Raw genomic sequence first — 18,583 nt, 5'->3', positions numbered from 1 at the left:
TTTCCATGGATACAGAGGACAGTAATGAGAAAAACAAACAAGATCAAGTGACTCAAAAGCAGGGAAACAAAACCAGGCATGCCTCAGATTTCTCCACAGCAATATTCTCTACTAGAAGATAGAAGAGCAATGCACAGAAAAACCTCAAGAATACCAAGTGTCACCTCAAAATTTTATATCTGGTCAAAATGTAGTTCAAGACAAAAAAAAAAAAACCAGGCAAATAATTTTAAATACCAAGAACTTGGGGAGCACTCTCCCTCTGAAGAAGGAAGACACTTTACTAGAAGACACATTTCAATCAACAAAGGGATGACTGGAAAACCAATAGTAAATGAATATTTTTCAATATATGAATATATTTAAATATATGTAAGAATATATATTTAAATATATATAAGACTACAACAAATGTGGGGAATATGGTTACAGAATGGAGCACAAGTGTTATAGTCTTGGATAATGAAGACAAAGGGAGAAAATGTAAGAGAAAGTATGCCTACTGCCTTGTCTTTATTAGATGGGGTCAGAAAAATAGCATTTAAAGCTGACAAATCAAGCACATTTAAGAGAAAAATGAGTACCATGAAAGGTAATGTATCAACCAGAATTGGATAGTGGAGAAGAAGGAAAATGAGAGAAAAAAGGAAATACACTAGATTCAGCATTACTTACAGTAGGGCATTAACAGGTGAAGTGAAGGTAATCGGAGGACTAAGTATATTAAATCAAGTTATGGTTTTAAAGTAACCATTAAAGCAAAAATACAAACCAAAACAAAGAAAACCACTACATGCTGTAAGTAATTTTAAATGTTATAAAAACAAAGCATAACTGAAACCTAAGATGAAATACGTTCTGTCTACCTAGATAGGTTAAGTTAAAAGAAAGATTAGCAGTTTATCATGAAACAAAGTTCACATCTATGCAGTGTACCAGAGATACACAAAAACAAACCAATTCAGAAAGACTGCAAATAAAAGGATAGGAAAATGTGTACAGGAGGTAAATACAAACCTAAATACACCAAAGAGGCAAACAAAAACCGGGGGCGGGGGGAGATATTAACATTAGGCAAGGGAAATTCAGAGTTGAAGCCTGAAACAAGACCATGAGAGTCACTTTATAATGCTACAGTGACAGATTCACAAGGATAAATGCATCAGTGTTATATCATAACTGTACATATCAATGCACCAAATGGCGTAACTTAAACACATGTAAAGGAAAAAACTACAGGAGCTACAAAAGAAACAAGCATTCTTTTTTTTTTTTTTTTTTTTAAAGATTTTATGTATTTATTTGACAGAGATCACAAGTAGGCAGAGAGAGAGAGAGGAGGAAGCAGGCTCCCTGCTGAGCAGAGAGCCTGATGCGGGGCTCGATCCCAGGACCCTGAGATCATGACCTGAGCCAAAGGCAGAGGCTTTAACCACTGAGCCACCCAGGTGCCCCAGAAACAAGCATTCTTAAAAAGAGACTTTAATTCATCTCCTTCAGCTCATGACAAATTCAGACAAAGCAATACCCCTGGCCAGACAGGCCAGGGAAGCCAGGAAGCCAGGGAAGCTTAGAAAGTTGGAGCAGTAGAAACTAGCAACTGTGCTTCCTCTTCAGTCTTTGTCCTTCAATGACTTCCCCAGCAGTAGATGCAAATAGATTGCCCTGATATTTTATTTCTAATTAATGATAAACAAGGGTTCTCCAGCCATACTTTAACAGCTGGATAAATAAACTGTCTTGGTTATTTTTGCTGTCCTAAAATCTCCTTTACCACATAAGAAACGTTTAATTTCACATTTTTTAAGCCTTGGAATAGGACCTCTTGGGAAGGGCATTTTAAGGAGTGGTGGAGTATTCCAGAGTTCCAGCTTGAACTGTCCTTTACTGCTTGGGACAGCAGGCAGGTCCTCTCTTCTCTCTGATCCCTGCTGCCTCCATTTATTTGTCCAGAGACGGGTGAGGTAAAAGATCACTGGAACCTCTTCCAAAGGAGAGTATTTGGGTTGAACTAAGAAATGTTAAGATGACCCCACTTAAACAATGAGCTGACTCAGGGAGGATTCCTCATTTATGTGAGGTAAATTTCACTGTGAAGAGCATGAAGTTAAACTGTTCTGAAAACATTACATAGTAAATCGATCATTTGAAATTTTCATGTGCATTATTTGAGAAATTTCTCTCAGAGTAGAGCTTCCCTCACTAAGTCTCCACAGAATCCTGGCCAGCACCTTCTAAGTAGCAATGCATGGTAGGTCCTCAACTGTAAACAAAAACATCCTTTGGAGGCACAGGTACGCATGCAGGTTGCCATGGCCCCAAAGGCACTGGTCTTTTTTTTTTTTTTTAATTTTTTATTTCTTTTATTTTTTATTTCTATTTATTTCTATTTCTTTTATTTTTTATTTCTTTTTTCTATTTTCTTTTTTAAATTTTTATTTCTTAAATATTTTCTCTTTTTAATTTTTTAATTTATTTCTTTAATTTTAATTAAAAATTAATTTTAATTTTTTATTTCTTTATTTTTATTAAGTATTCATTGTTTTTGCACCACACCCAGTGCTTCATGCAATCCGTGCCCTCCCTAATACCCACCACCTGGTTCTCCCAACCTCCCACCCTCCGCCCCTTCAAAACCCTCAGATTGTTTTTCAGAGTCCATAGTCTCTCATCGTTCACCTCCCCTTCCAATTTCCCTCAACTCCCTTCTCCTCTCCATCTCCCCTTGTCCTCTATGTTATTTGTTATGCTCCACAAATAACTGAAGCCATATGATAATTGACTCTCTCCGCTTGACTTATTTCACTCAGCATAATCTCTTCCAGTCCCATCCATGTTGCTACAAAAGTTGGGTATTCATCCTTTCTGATGGAGGCATAATACTCCATAGTGTATATGGACCACAACTTCCTTATCCATTCATCCGTTGAAGGGCATCTTGGTTCTTTCCACAGTTTGGTGACCGTGGCCATTGCTGCTATAAACATTGGGGTACAGATGGCCCTTCTTTTCACTACATCTGTATCTTTCGGGTAAATACCCAGTAGTGCAATGGCAGGGTCATAGGGAAGTTCTATTTTTAATTTCTTGAGGAATCTCCACACTGTTCTCCAAAGTGGCTGCACCAACTTGCTTTCCTGCCAACAGTGTAAGAGGGTTCCCCTTTCTCCACATCCTCTCCAACACATGTTGTTTCCTGTCTTGCTAATCACGTTACCTGATTTCAAGCTTTACTACAAAGCTGTGATCACCAAGACAGCATGGTACTGGCATAAAAACAGACACATAGACCGGTGGAACAGAGTAGAGACCCCAGATATGGACCCTCAACTCTATGGTCAATTAATCTTCGACAAAACAGGAAAAAATATACAGTGGAAAAAAGACAGTCTCTTCAATTAACGGTGCTGGGAAAACTGGACAGCTATATGTAGAAGAATGAAACTCGACCATTCTCTTACACCGTACACAAAGATAAACTCAAAATGGATAAAAGACCTCAACATGAGACAGGAATCCATCAGAATCCTAGAGGAGAACAAAGGCAGCAAACCTCTTCGATAACAGCCACAGCAACTTCTTTCAAGATATGTCTCCAAAGGCAAAGGAAACAAAAGCGAAGATGAACTTTTGGGACTTCATCAAGATCAAAAGCTTCTGCACAGCAAAGGAAACAGTCAACAAAACAAAGAGGCAACCCACGGAATGGGAGAAGATATTTGCAAATGACAGTACAGACAAAAGGTTGATATCCAGGATCTATAAAGAACTCCTCAAACTCAACACACACAAAACAGACAATCATATAAAAAAATGGGCAGAAGATACGAATAGACACTTCTCCAATGAAGACCTACAAATGGCTATCAGACACATGAAAAAATGTTCATCATCACTAGCCATCAGGGAGAGTCAAATTAAAACCACATTGAGATACCACCTTACACCAGTTAGAATGGCGTTGGTCTTTTTACGGAACCTTTTCCTTTAGGATACAGTCAGAAGGAAAAATAAATAAATAAAAACAAGAACAAATGAAAGCAGTCAAGTCTCTCCACTCTCTATTCACTAATGTGCTCCCCAAAGCCTTACCTGATTAAGAGCTAATGCCACAGCAAAACAGGATGCTCTCCTGGAGAGGACTTCTCCTTTGATCAGGGCTTCTTCTCTTAATGTAGTACAGATTTTTAAAGATTCAGGGCTGTTCTGGCAGGAGACAGGATTGCTCAGTAAATAATGTCATGTACCTTTAAATTTAATAAAATGATTAATAGTGCTCAGCATTTGGATTTCCTTTTGTAAGAATTTCCTATCTCAAGCCACTTAACAGGTGAAGCCCCATATAGAGACTACTTGCAGACAGACCTAATTATCTACACATTAGCACTTCAAATCTACATTAACTTCATTTGTAAAGCTCTTTGTCAATTTTCCGAACTAGGGCCTTTTACCACCAAGTGTGTAGGTCTCTTTGTATCCGGGCAGACTGGTTTCTAGACATAAGTAATGTAATGTAATAATATGTAAAGGTGTAAATAATAATGTAAAGGTGTAAAAATCTCACTTTGTTACTATATTAAGTAATAGTATAAAGCTCAGCAACACTAAAATGTTTTCCTGAGGGGATTTCCAGTCTGAAAATATCCATGTAAGCCAAATTCTTGAAAACGTGAACACTTATGTGAATGTAAGTCATGAGAGAATCCCATGAAAATAGAAACCTTAAAAACAAATCCAAGAACATGAACGACACACAAACCAGCAGAGAGCAATGGTAAAACTGAATCTTCTTCCTCTGTACATGCTAGAGGTGGATTAGGTTTATGAGAACAGTATTAGCTTTGCATCTATGTCGATCTGTTATGACATGATTCACAACTCAAAGCCTAAAGTAAAAACTGAATCTGATGAGCGAAGGCAGTTCCCAGAATTGACCTGGAATTTGTAATGGCTGACTAGTTCAATTTTTCAACTCTCCTCTCCACTGAGTAAAACAAGTTATTTTTAGATACAATATAGAGGAGAAATGTCATCTGGCCTTCCTAAATAGCAGAATTAAATTCTCTCCACTTTATTATACACTCAAGGAGGCATCTCTAAAAATGTCAGAAAGCTCAGTATTACAGTGCTGAATAAGCTGATGCTTAAGTGTTGTGTATTCGGTTGTCCTTCTGTTTCACAGACAAAGAAAATGGTATGACTAGAAAGGATAACACAAGGGTACCCCGGTGGCTCAGTCAGTTAAGTGTCTGACTTTTGGTTTCGGCTCAGGTCATGATCTCAGGGTCATGAGATCGAGCCCTGTGTCCAGTTCTGCACTCAGAGTGGAGTTTGCTTGTCCCTCTCCCTCCCCTTCTGCTTCCCGTCCCAGCTCTGGCTCACGTGTGCACATGCACACACATACACACACTCTCTCTCTCAAATAAATAAATAAAATCTTTAAAAAATAGAGAAAGGATTACTTAATAATCTAGCAATGAGCAAACTAAGACTCTCAGGCCAAGTCTAGCCTATTGCTAAAAATGGTTTTCACATTTTTAAAGGTTTGTAAAAACAAAAGCAAATTACAATATATGAGAGAGACCATATGTGGTAGAGGCCATACATGGCCTCTAAAAGCATTTACTAACTGGCCTTTTATAGTAAAAGCTTGCGGCTCTTGAATTCAACCCTTTTATTTCACAAATAAATTAAGTGACCACTTCAAAGCCAGTTAATGCTAAAGCTGAGACTAGACTCTAAGTTTCTCAATTTCCAGGATGGTTTTCTTTCCACTATAACCCCACTGCCTCTCTTTTTTTGGAAAATTGGTATTGCTACACTTTTCAGGGAAGTGTTTTATTTTATTTTATTTATTTATTTATTTTTATTAACGTATAATGTATTATTTGCCCCAGGGGTACAGGTCTGTGAATCATCAGTCTTACACAATTCATAGCACTCACCACAGCACATACCCTCCCCAGTGTCCATCAGGGAAGTGTTTTAATGGCCCATCTTCATTCACCTTGCCTGGTGTTCCTTCACTTTTGCCATAATAAGCTTTTGTTAAGTTTCCAAAGTTTAAATGACATGAGTGTCTACAGTAATGCACAGAACCTTGGCCGCTGCACTCTTTCAGTTATTCTTTATTTACTGATTCATTCCATCAGTGAGGGAGAAATAGTTTCTAAGTACAAAAAACAATCCTGATACAGTAATGACATATTGACTTGTAAGTCATGTTTTCCGTCATCAAAGAGTTCACTTCAATGTCACATACATTTATTAAAGATCAATCGTATACCGGGGCTGTTCGGTGCTGGCATACAAAAATGCCTCAAGCCTTACCTCTAGAGGGGAGGATGAAACATTCACCTACTCAGAATAATATCAGGCAGTGCTAAGTGTCACATAAGTGATACTAACAGAACACAGTTAGAGAATGTTGGGTGACAGACATTACTTCCAACTTCGAACCACTAAAAATTTTACAGATAACAATAAAGTAGCCCTTGAGTTCACTGATTAAGGATGGTCAGATTTCCATGGGCGAGAACTACAGAAAAGACTTGTCTAGTGGAGTCCAGCTTGAGCTGAATAACAAGAGGACTGGCTCTACAGCAGAGCTTGAATCCAGCATACCTCTTGCTCTCCCTATCTACACAACTGCCAGAGAAGGGTGAAAGATGGTAAAATTGCTTTTCCCGTGATAAAACTGTATGATGTGGCTAACTTGAATCTTCTAAAAAAGAACATATTTAAAATGGAAATATCTGTACCAGATGGAAAAAAGACTTCAGAGGAACTAAATTTTTCTTTGTAGAGAAAAAAAAATCATAAATTCTCTCTCAAACACTACCCACAGTGCTCTAAAAGTTAAGGGAAGACAGGCTTACCAGTTTGTAGCAAATTGCAAAAGCAAGGACATAGGTATCTTTGTTGAACTTCACATCTTGGTTTTTCATCTCTATCAGTACTTCCAATGCACCTACGAAAAGTGACAAGTGGGTGGGCAGTGTTAAATGTATCGGAAGGAGTTCAGAGTTCTTGGCTATTGATCCCCAGAGTTCTAATCCGTTCAGCACCACCCACTGAAAATTGTATTCCAGAACCACAATAAAAGCTATCTGTCAAAGTCATTTAGCAATTAACTAAATTAAAAAAAAAAAAATATATATATATATATATATATATATATGAAGTCATACAGCAAGAACTAATATTTTAAAACCTATTATATTTTCAAGGTAAGTAAACTCTGTGTGTTTAGCTTAAGGCAAGACATAAGATGTAATAAAGTTGTTTTTCAGACCTCAAAGAATGAAATCTCCATAATTTTGCCACTCATCAGGAATATAAACATCATTTTTGCATGGTCCATTGTTTTTCCCAACTGCTATACTTATACCAGCAAAGACAGAATTTTTCAGGCAACATAAACTCCAATACTTACTTGAATATTTGCCTTTGATAAATAACATATCCATCAAAATATTAAATGATGTGGAGTCTGAGAAGAAACCTCGTAAATGCTAATGAAAAAAAAAAAAAACAACACCAGTTTGGTTAAAAGCTGTAACTATTTAGTGAATATTTACTCTTATACTCCATCTTCTCTATCTAGGACTTATTTTTGTGTATACTTTATCCATTTGGTCCCCTGAATTCTCTAATAAATTTCTGATATATCAGGATTTATTCTTCAAAAAAATTCAGATGCTGCCCACTCTTTTGGCTGTCATGTCTTTGGCAATGGACACACCAAACAAGAGACAGGAGGTATGGCAAGAGTTCTCAGAGTTTCGAAAATACACTGAAGAACATGTTCATTAAACATGGCTCACCTGCTTAGGGGAAAAGAAACAAGCCAATTAACCCTGATGGGGTGGTCCTGCAACGTGGGTGGCAGCATATTAATATGAAATGGTAGGTGTCAGTATGCTTGAAAACTGTGCAAGGACAGTCTTACACAGCTATGATTCTCTTTTGGCAAATGAATAATAAACAGTAATTCACTTTTTGCAATAATTCACTAAAATTGGTTCTTGACATTTTTTTTCTCAACATTTTTACTCATGATAACGCAACACATGTTACTGAAATATGTCATTAAATGCCCCACTCAAGTTTGTTCTTATTTTGAGAATCTACTAGCAAACCCTATTCTAAGGATTGAAAATAAAGAAATGATGAACAAGACACATAACCCTGCCCTAACTCTAGTGGGGCTTATGGTCTAGTAGAGCTTAAATTCTGGCATGGGAAAAAATGAAAATGGGAGTAAAACCTATAAAAAAAAAAGTTAAAATGTAATTTCAAGTTATCAGTAAGGGCTATAAAGAACAATGAAGCCGGAAAAAGGGACAGAGAAGATGGTAGGAGGTTGTCAGAAAAGGCTTTCTGGGAAAAGACCTCAGTAAAGTAAAGGAGAGCCTCAATAATGAGAATGTAGACCACTTTGGTCTGAGGACATGGGTATGGCATGTCTTAAAAAGCATAAGAAGGTCCAGAGTGGAATGGGCAAGAGGGATGGCAGGCAATGAGATACTACAAGGTGCTTCTAAGTCATGATCAGGGATCTGAGTTTGACTCTAAGCAAGATGGAGAGTCCCCAGAGCAGCCCTGTCCACAGTGTACGCCATCTATGTGGTTCTATATTTTCAGGTAGCTTCATTAAGAAAATTAAAAATACATGCAATCAGTTTTAATAATGTTACCTAGACCTCTAAACCCAAAATATAATTTCAACATGTAATCAATAAAAAAATGAATAAAGTACTTCATTTCTTCTTTTTTATACCAAGATTTGAAATGCATCATGCATTCCCTTATAGCACATGTGATTTGAACGAGCCACAGTCCAGGGGCTCCAGAGATATACATAGCTAGTGGCTACCGCACTGGCGGCACCACAGGATTCTGGGTAGGGGACACACTAAATTGAGAGTGGTGTTACACAGGATTAGGCTTTAGGTCACTGGACTCAAATTCAGTTTATTTTGCTACTCCAGGAAACTTGGTTGTATATGAGTATTTCAGGCATGAGTCTAAGTTTAAAAAAAAAAAAAGGAAAGTTGCATTTTCTTTTTGTTTTTATCATTACACTCATGGCTATCATTACAGTAAAATTTTCATTTCCCTCTAATTACAACACATGATTACTAAATAGTCAAACAATACAAAAAGGTATAGAGTAAAAAGTAAGAATTTCCTGTACCCCTAAAGATAAGCAGTAGGGGTTTCATTAGATTCTTACAGAATTTTAATATATACTAAAATGTAAATGTGTATATTTGTCTTTTAGGGGAAAATCCTAATCCACACCGTTGCAAATCCACTTTTTCTTTGGTTACTAATATATTATAGTAATTTTTCTAAGCCATGGGTGTCCTTAAAAGGGGCAAGCCAAGAGTTAACAGTTCCACCATACACAGAACACTTTAGATGAAGAGTACAAGACAGAAAGAAAACTTAGGAGGGTTCTAAAAAATACAAAAGTATCCCAGGTGGCCAGCCCTGGCTCCAAAATAAATGTTTCTGACCATGCATGAGTTTATCATGTCTCTAAGACCCAGTTTCCTCATCTATACAATGGATAGGTTAACAGTATCTACCTCAGCAGAGTCCGTGGGAAACAAATCAAACAGATAAAATGCTTAAGCACAGTAGTGAGGACATAGCAAATATTCCATAAATAATTACAAAAATAATTGTTATCTTTGTTTTAGGAAAAGAAAATCAGAAGATGTGAAAGGATTCTGAAAACAGAAAAGCACTTTATAATGTGGCCATCAACCAGAAGTAAAAAATATAACCATACAGGAGAAGCACATGAGAAGGTTAGGAAAGGCAATCTTAAGATGGCAGCCAGCCTTAAACTATCACCCACGAAAAACTTCTCAGAGAGGAGGTCAGTACCAGGTCACACCCAAAGCAATATGTACATACAGCTTTTCTGTACCTGTCCTATACCTCTGTATAAAAAGACTTCAGCCTTTTCATAACAAGAACTCCAGGACACCTTAAAATGCAGATAAACAGTGATTCCTTCAGCCCAGCAGCCTTACTCTGAAAATCTCACCCAGGAATAATGTGTGTAAGAGAGATGCCTTTGCTAACATCACTAAAAACACCCCAAGATCAGCACAAGGAAATCACGAACAGGGAAAGCAATCAGAAAACAATAACCTGGTCTTTGATGAGTTCCACTGCAGATTCCTCAAGATCCAACTCATAGCACACTCTCATAAAAAGTGGTCCAAATTTATACGCTCCGAAAGTCACATTTCTGTTCTCTGCATGGTACCTGGTAATCAAAATGATTCAATGAGCCAAACAGTGGGATGCAGGGAAAAGAAAAGAAAGATTGTGGAATATACTCTGCTAAACACTGGAAACACAATAAAGCCTGAAGTACTCTCAGTCTGAAGGGCGAAAAGTACAGAAATGAGGATAAACACCGGAATTCTGGAGTGCAGAAGTGTGCCAGGCATTTAAATAACAGGGTTTTTTAGAGGCCCACATACATAATCATGTGAAATAAAATAATGGAAAAATGTACATTGTAATTGTCTTCTCAATCTGTTAACAACCCACTAGGACTAACTATTAGCATACATAGGGAATAATAGGAACCTTGCATCAGCCAGCCCATGACAATGGCACTGTTTCTGTGTGGACCTCATCTAGAGAAAGCAGTGAAGTGATGCCACGTTCCATTCCTCAAATCTGACTTCTCCATATAGGATGGCAGACAACCTACAGATGTACTTTATGACTTAGACCCATCTCTCTTTATCTCTGCTTAGGCAAAGGCATTATGTGAGCTACCATCAATTAACAATTAAACAAATAAAACACCATTCTGAAGTTTCATTTTAGGAAAAGGCTAATTTCAAAGACAGCGACATCTTATATGTGGCTTGAGATTTCTATAAGCAGTCAGTCAACCAGTGGGAACTGCAGAACTGAAAACTGCCAGCATAAATTGACTTTCAATAACCAACTCTTTCTGTTTTAGACACCAAGACAATCTGGTGACAAAATAAGTATCTCATGATTACATGTAAACCAGATTTTAGTAAGACTCATTATGTACATAAATCACCCACACCACAGGGAGATGCTGACTTTAAAGACAGAATACTTTTGACCATTCTGTTGAAATCACAGAGGAAAGTCACAGTAACATTATGGATCGTGTATCCTAAACATATATACTGCCAAACAGAATAACAGTATATACTGTTATTTATTTTTTCTTAAAGATTTTATTTATTTGACAGAGAAAGAGATCACAAGTAGGCAGAGAGGCAGGCAGAGAGAGAGGGAGGAAGCAGGCTCCCTGCTGAGCAGAGAGCCCAATGTGGGGCTCGATCCCAGGACCTTGAGACCATGACCTCAGCCAAAGGCAGAGGCTTAACCCACTGAGCCACCCAGGTGCCCCCTCTTTTCTTTTTTTTTTTGTTGAAGATTTTATTTATTTATTTGAGAGAGAGCAAGAGAGAGACCACAAGCGAGAGAGTGAGAGAACAATCAGGGGGAGGCTGGGGGGTGGGGAGAGGACAGAGGCAGAGAGAGAAGCAGACACCCTGCTGAGCAGGGAGCTCAACACGGGGCTGGATCCCAGGACCATGGGATCATGACCTAAGCTGAAGGCAGATGCTTAACTGACTGAGCCACCCAGGCGCCTCAAGAATATATACTTTTATTTTTTTTATTTTTATTTTTTTTTAAAGATTTAATTTATTTATTTAACAAAGAGAGAGAGAGATTACAAGTAGGCAGAGCAGCAGGCAGAGAGGGGAGGAAGCAGGCTCCCTGCTGAGCAGAGAGCCCAATGCGGGGCTCGATCCCTGGACCCTGAGATCATGACCTGAGCCGAAGGCAGAGGCCTAACCCACTGAGCCACCCAGGCGCCCCCTCTTTTTTTGTTGTTGTTGAAGATTTTATTTATTTATTTGAGAGAGAAAGAGCAAGAGAGAGACCACAAGCGAGAGAGTGAGAGAACAATCAGGGGGAGGCTGGGGGGTGGGGAGAGGACAGAGGCAGAGAGAGAAGCAGACACCCTGCTGAGCAGGATGCCCAACACAGGGCTGGATCCCAGGACCATGGGATCACGACCTAAGCTGAAGGCAGATGCTTAACTGACTGAGCCACCCAGGCACCTCAAGAATATGTACTTTTAAAGATACATTTCATAAACGAATTGTAGAAGAAACAAAATATATTCATTGCTTCATTACAAGTTATGAATTAAATTATATCAAAACTTCAGTTGTATACCTTAAATACACATGACTTTTAGTTATCAATTATACCTCAATAATACTGGAGGGAAAAAAGAATTAAGTTATTAAAAGGCAACACAGTACAGTGATTAAGGATTTTTAGACTCTGATTCCAAACTGACAATTGAAATCCCAGCTCTTTTACTAACTGTATAATGAGGAGCAAATTAATTAACCACCCTATGCCTCAATTTCTTCACCTATAAATGAAGATAAAAGTTCAATTCAAAGAGTTTTTGTGAGGATTAAGTGAGATGGCATGCCTAGCACACAGAAAACCTTCCATATATGTTAGCTCTTAAGAAATGTAAGGAATGCCATGGAAAATACCTTTAAAAATCAAAATATTCTGGGGCACCTGTGTGGCTCAGTGGGTTAAAGCCTCTGCCTTCGGCTCAGGTCATGATCCCAGGGTCCTGGAATCAAGCCCCTGCATCATCATCGGGCTCTCTGCTCAGCAGGGAGCCTGCCTCCTCCTCTCTCTCTGCCTGCCTCTCTGCCTACTTGTGATCTCTGTCTGTCAAATAAATAAATAAAATCTTAAAAAAAAAAAAACCACACGATCTTTGCACATAAAAAAATCGGTGAGAAAATGTATAAAAATATCAACAGTGGTTGATCCATTCAGAGGTGGAACTCTTGCTTCTCCCCCTCCATGTGGGGTGGCCAGCTAACTTGCCTTGAACAAGAGGATGTGACAGAAGTGAAGCTGTGCCAGTTCTGGGCAGCTTTACAAGGCCTGCAGCTTCTGCTTGTGTTGAGTGCAAGTGCAGCCCAGCTAGACTCATGAATGGTGAGACATTCCAAGGCGAAAGAAGGGCCACATGGACTCAGGCATCAGAAATACAAGTGAAGTTTCCTGGACCTTCTAGCTCAGCCTAGCCAGCAGCTGACTATGGATCAGCAAGTGACTTTAGCTGACACCAATAAAGAACTGCCCAGCTAACCAGCTTCAATTCCTGACCCACGGTAATGATAGAGAAAAGACAGTAATAGATGACAGAGAAATAATAAACAGTTGTCTTGTTAAGCCATTAAGTTCTGGTGTGCAAAAAGAGACAACTGAAATACCAGAATTTATGACACATTTCTTCTACTTTTTTGGAGTTTTCAAACTTTCAATGAATTTAGTGTAATATTGTGTTTTTTTCCTTTTTAAAAATAACATTAATTTTTTCACATTATAAAACTGATAATGCCCATAACAGACAAGTTTGAGAAATCAAAAAAGTACATATTTAGACCAAAAAAAATGTGTAATTGCCAGAGAACTACAGTTAACTTTTGGTACATATCCTTCCAGTATTCTATATATGAACACCTAGTAGTTCTCTCTACAGGTGTACAATATAAACGCAGGTCCATGTATAGCAATATCTTTCAAGAATGGTTAAGAAAAAAGGGGGGGGGTGACGGAGTTGCTAAATGATGGACAATGGGGGGCACTGGGTGTTATGCAAAACTGATGAACCACAGACCTGTACCCTTGAAATAAATAATACCTTATAAGTTGATTAAAAAAAAAAGCATGAACTTGATTTCAGAAATGAAGCCTGTTGATTTTGGGTCATACACTTCCTGAGAAAGCAAAACCTTTGCTGGTTTTCCCAACCGCAGGCTATTACCCCTGAGTTCCCCTGACATGGGAAACTGACAATGAAACATAACAAGCATAGGCCAGGAGGAGGGAGCTGAGCCAGAAGTCTCCTGAAGTGATCCAAGTGAGATAAAATGAGGCCTGAACTAAGGCACTGGTAATGAGGACAGAGAGAGGAAGGATAGAGATGAGAAATACCAGGGAAGTGGAAGCAGTGGAATTTGTTATCTTGTCAGGGAGGAGAGCAAATGAGATTAGGGGAAAGAGGTTCCCTGGTGTCTCCTGAGTGGCAATTTGTAAAAGTTGAATGTGAAGACCTAGGGGACACAGAAGCAGAGTTCATCAGGCTGGTGATTTCTTGAGGCATGAATTCTGGTTTTCTATCCTCAGTACCTGGCATATAGAAGGAATCCAGTAAGCGTCTGATAAATGGATATAAAGGTCTGGAGCTCAGTGCAGGCATGTGGACAAGAGATCTGAAAGTCATCAATGCACAAGTGATAGCTGAAACCTGGTTAAATGGATGAGATTGTTCAGGCAAAAGAACAGAGTGAGAAGAGACCACAGCTGGCAGAATTCTAAGGAAATGCCTCACCTGTAAATAACATTTTTAACCAGTTCCATATCATCCCTGGAATCGCACAAATGAAGCAAGGTTTTCAACTCCTCCTTCAAGATGAGCTTGTTCTGAGTCAATTTCTCTTCCATGTTTCTCAGATAGGTTGCTGGAAGAAAGCATGGTTTAATGTCATCATTCAGGCTGACTGGGACTATCAGGAATCTGACCTCAAGAAGAAGGGGAAGCTGGATCCTGGTACACTGCAAAGGGGCACTTAGAGGGGCTTATGGCCATGTTGCTCCCATCACTGGCTAGTCTTCTCAAGAACAGTGTCACAGAAGGTCTGTGAAGCAAATTCTCTGTGCTATAGGCTGAAAGCTCACTCAGAACTTTGTAACATACAATTTCTGGGAGTACGAACACAAGAATATGCAATTTTGACTACCTTGGTGATTCACACATTAAAGTTTAAAAACTCATGTCCCAGAGACTTACCTCAAAGAACTGCCCCTATAGGTGACCCATTAGGAGACTTAAAAAAAAAAAAAAAAAAAAGTAATCAAGATATCCAAACTATCAACTGGTAGGGTACCTAGCAGGAGGAGTGAAAGGAAAATATGCAATGAAGGTGGGTTTGCCCCAGTGGTTGACCCACACCATTCAGGAATATTTCACGTCTCTTTCATTTGGTTCAACTCTACTGCTCATTTCTCTTGGTCTCCCTACTCAGTTGTCAGAAAGCATGCCACAGTACTACAGAATGCACAGGGGGTTAAAAACAAAACAAAACAAAACAAAACAAAACTACCCTCTAAACAGCCGCAAACACTCTCTGTAACAGAATCAGATCAAGGTGATTATACTCAATCTCTGTTCCCTGCCTTGTATTTAGTTGACTATGGAAACAAATACCAAAAGGAAACACTGCTTCTTGGCATTAGGAAAGGACCAGATTCTCAGCAAAATGCGGGGTGAGATATGGCAGCACCAAAGAAGCATGTGAGCTGCCAAGAGAAGTCTACAGGGTTTGCTCCAAGACGCAGAGCTTTGAAGGAAGGCTGCTTAAAGGAATGGCACAATACACATTAAAACACAAGGAAGCTGAGGCAGACACTGTTCTCAGTTTACAAGAAAGGAAGGCCCACCTGGTTTAGGTTAATGCTATGGACTCTCCAACCTTTATTTGCAGAACAATATCACAGTTAAAGGTTTCCATACAGATGGAAGGACCTGGGCTCTCTGCCCCTGATATGCTATGGGGAGATGCTTGCTTGTGAGACTTGATTTCTCATGAGTAAAGTGAGGATCATGAAAGCTACCTCATGGGATATCCTGAGATAATATATGTTAAGCATTTAGCACAGGACCTAGCATATAGTAACTGCCAGTAAATCATACACACTGTTCGCATTTTCATTCTGTCCCCTGTCAGATTTAAGTGAATTTATTCTATTAACTGTTTCTAAACAGTTTCTAGTACAAAAAATTTTAATGAGATGACTTTATATCTTATACTTTTTAATAACCCTTAAGAATCCAAAATTTCAATAGATGTTAATTCACATTTTAAAACAAATAATCAAGATTTAAGTGCTTGTAACACAGAGAAAGCTTAGTTATGGTTCCTGCCCTGAAAGAACTTAGTCTTTTTGAGAAAATAAGATACATTTATACAAAGCTATCTGAAAATGATGGGGTAGTGACAAGTGACCAACTATATACATGATACAGAAAAAATGAAATTAGGGTGGCAGAAACAGACCAGATCTGAGTGGAGAAGTACCAGAGAGAAAGGAAGGGGCTGGACAGGACTCGGAGAAACTCATAAGAGGGGAGCATTCTTGGTATGACAATCAGCATAAATAATATCACAGAATGGGGGTGAGGGGTGATGAGGGGAGAACTGTGACTAGATTAACAGGAAATCATACTGGACTCCAGAAAGGGTAAGGTCCACTATGGAGGAGCAAGGAAGCCAGGGAGTTGTGTACACAATGTGATGTATGACAGAGGACGATTGTGGGTTCTCATAATGAAGAAATGTTGACAGGATTTTATAAATATCAATCTGACCATGGAGTAAATTGGCACTCATTATATTAATTGCCTTTCAGAACATATGCACAACTGTCACAGCCTTAGAATGACTATGACAATTGGATTTAACTAGAAAATGACACGAACCCCTAATTCTGCCAACTTCACAAAGCTCCAAAAGGTAAAGAGGTAAAAAGAAGAGTGAGGTAAAATACAGACTGAGTCTCCCACACTGAAGATGAACATATTCTCCCTCACTTTTAAAGCTTATGTTCTCATTCCACACGTGGTATAATGTAACAATACGATTAGTGGAGAGGTGAGGAAAGACTGATTTCTGGAGGGCTAGAAGCAATAAGTATTAAGTGCTCATAAACATCTGAAAGGGAGAATAAGGAGATTTGAAGAAGTCAGCAGGGACAAACTAAACTGTTACTGAAAGAGACGAGAATATCCAGAATATCGTTACGTTTTAAAGGAATTTAAAGTACTGGAAAAAATGTGCAGGAGAGAGGGAATAAATTCAACAAGATTTCCCAGATGCTGAAAGGAGTAAGACCTAGTGTGGTGGTGTGTTTTCAGCTTTTTGTAAAAAATATTCAAACATAGCCCAAAACAGGGATAGAACGTTATGCTCTCCTGTGTCCATCACCCAGGCTCAATAATGACTAATATTTTGATAATTAAAAAAAAAAAAATCTTTGTTTTAGTCCATTGAATTTTTTAGCTGAGGAGCAAAATATGAAAATGCATCACAGGGGGCACGTGGGTGGCTCAGTCTGCTGAGCTTCCAACTCTTAATTTCAGCTAAGGTCATGATCTCAGGGTCACTGGATCAAGTGTGCTCCCCCCTACCCCTCACTCTCTCTCAAATAAATATTAAAAAAAAAAAGAAAGAAAGAAAGTGCATCACACATGGGACGGTTTTGTTTCACTGTATTTCACTTGTGTTTGAAGATGCATGTGTATACTGGAGATACTATGTAAAATGTACTTTTTACTCAGAGGTGCATCAAAAATGTGAAAGCAAATCATCTTGAGCAGTTCTCTGACTTTACTGTGCATATTAACAGTCTGGGGCTTCAAGTTTCATATTTCTATGAAACTCCCAGATGCTGCTGACCCTTGATCCTTAGTCTGGGTCCTCTAGAGAGGACTGGTTCCAACACTAATTTTAGCATTTCTCTGCGATCCTGGGAAAAGTGACAAGAGGAGATGGTAGACTATAGGAGTAGAAAATGAGATGAAAAGTACATTTAGGGATAGACTAGGAAATTAAAGAATCCATGTCAATTTTTTCTCAAAGATCACTGAAGGAGACTGAACAGCGATAAAGACAGAAAAAACCTGAATGACACATCACTGAAAGAATTAACAAAATAGATTCAATTACCTTTGGTGCCAGGAAGATGATATGCAATAGCCACCTTCTTGTGCTGAAATTCTTCCAATTTCACAATACTATCTGTAAGTAGGTATCTTTTAGCTAAAAAACAATGAAAAAAGTAAAATGATTTTCACTACCTTGTACTAAGCAAAAACATGCATAGAACTTGATTGCCTCTAATAACTGATCTTCACTTAATATAAATAATCTATCTGGACAGCTACAAGTAAGTCACTCTGGTGGAAAAGTAAACATCTCTAAACTATCAGAGAATTCAAATTCTCAGCAAGTTTCGTTTTTGTGTGTGAAAGGAGCTAGTGATTAACTGTATGGACATGGGTTGAGAGGAATCTGGGACATGAAAGACAAATATACATTCCCCATCTAGTTATGGGATTACAAGCGAATAAAAAAACAAAAGCACAAAACTAAAGGTTACTGTCTAAACGTCAGACTAGTAGGTCTAGTTTTGGTTTAACTAGGTGGAAACTCATAGTGTAGTGCAAACAGCTAGAGTGTGACCATTGTAATTCCCGGTTCTGCCATTTGTGAAATCAGGAGTTAAGGCCTCTCAGAACTGGACTGTCGGTATCCTCATGATGTAACAGAAATCACTGACCACTGCTTAGTAGAAATGTTTGGGAAACGTTTTTTTCTTTCGGATGCGTGCCTGTGCATGGAGTGGAGCTTGGTCAAAGAATCATGCACTGAAGACCTCTCTATACCGCAAT

General features: G+C 38.6%; 1 protein-coding gene across 3 annotated transcripts in view; it reads right to left on the bottom strand.

Annotated features, from left to right (window-relative positions):
* The window catches only part of LOC111155285 (pentatricopeptide repeat domain 2), a 43,438-nt gene that overhangs the window by 23,920 nt on the left and 935 nt on the right, over positions 1-18,583 (bottom strand). For 2 of the 3 annotated variants that reach the window (XM_022515418.1, XM_022515419.1), the window contains exons 2-7: positions 17,859-17,951; positions 14,465-14,594; positions 10,171-10,288; positions 7,436-7,514; positions 6,879-6,970; positions 4,093-4,206 (exon numbers count right to left, since the gene is read on the bottom strand). In XM_022515418.1, coding sequence (XP_022371126.1) covers positions 4,093-4,206; positions 6,879-6,970; positions 7,436-7,514; positions 10,171-10,288; positions 14,465-14,594; positions 17,859-17,951 — 626 coding nt within the window. The remainder of the gene's footprint in view (positions 1-4,092; positions 4,207-6,878; positions 6,971-7,435; positions 7,515-10,170; positions 10,289-14,464; positions 14,595-17,858; positions 17,952-18,583) is intronic. The other variant, XM_022515420.1, reaches the window with a different exon arrangement.

Source organism: Enhydra lutris, unplaced genomic scaffold (assembly GCF_002288905.1).
Source record: "Enhydra lutris kenyoni isolate GAN:26980312 unplaced genomic scaffold, ASM228890v2 scaffoldscaffold40, whole genome shotgun sequence".
NCBI lineage: Eukaryota > Metazoa > Chordata > Mammalia > Carnivora > Mustelidae > Enhydra > Enhydra lutris.
The sequence above is the reverse complement of the archived record's forward strand: the minus strand, read 5'-3'. Positions and strand labels throughout refer to the sequence as shown.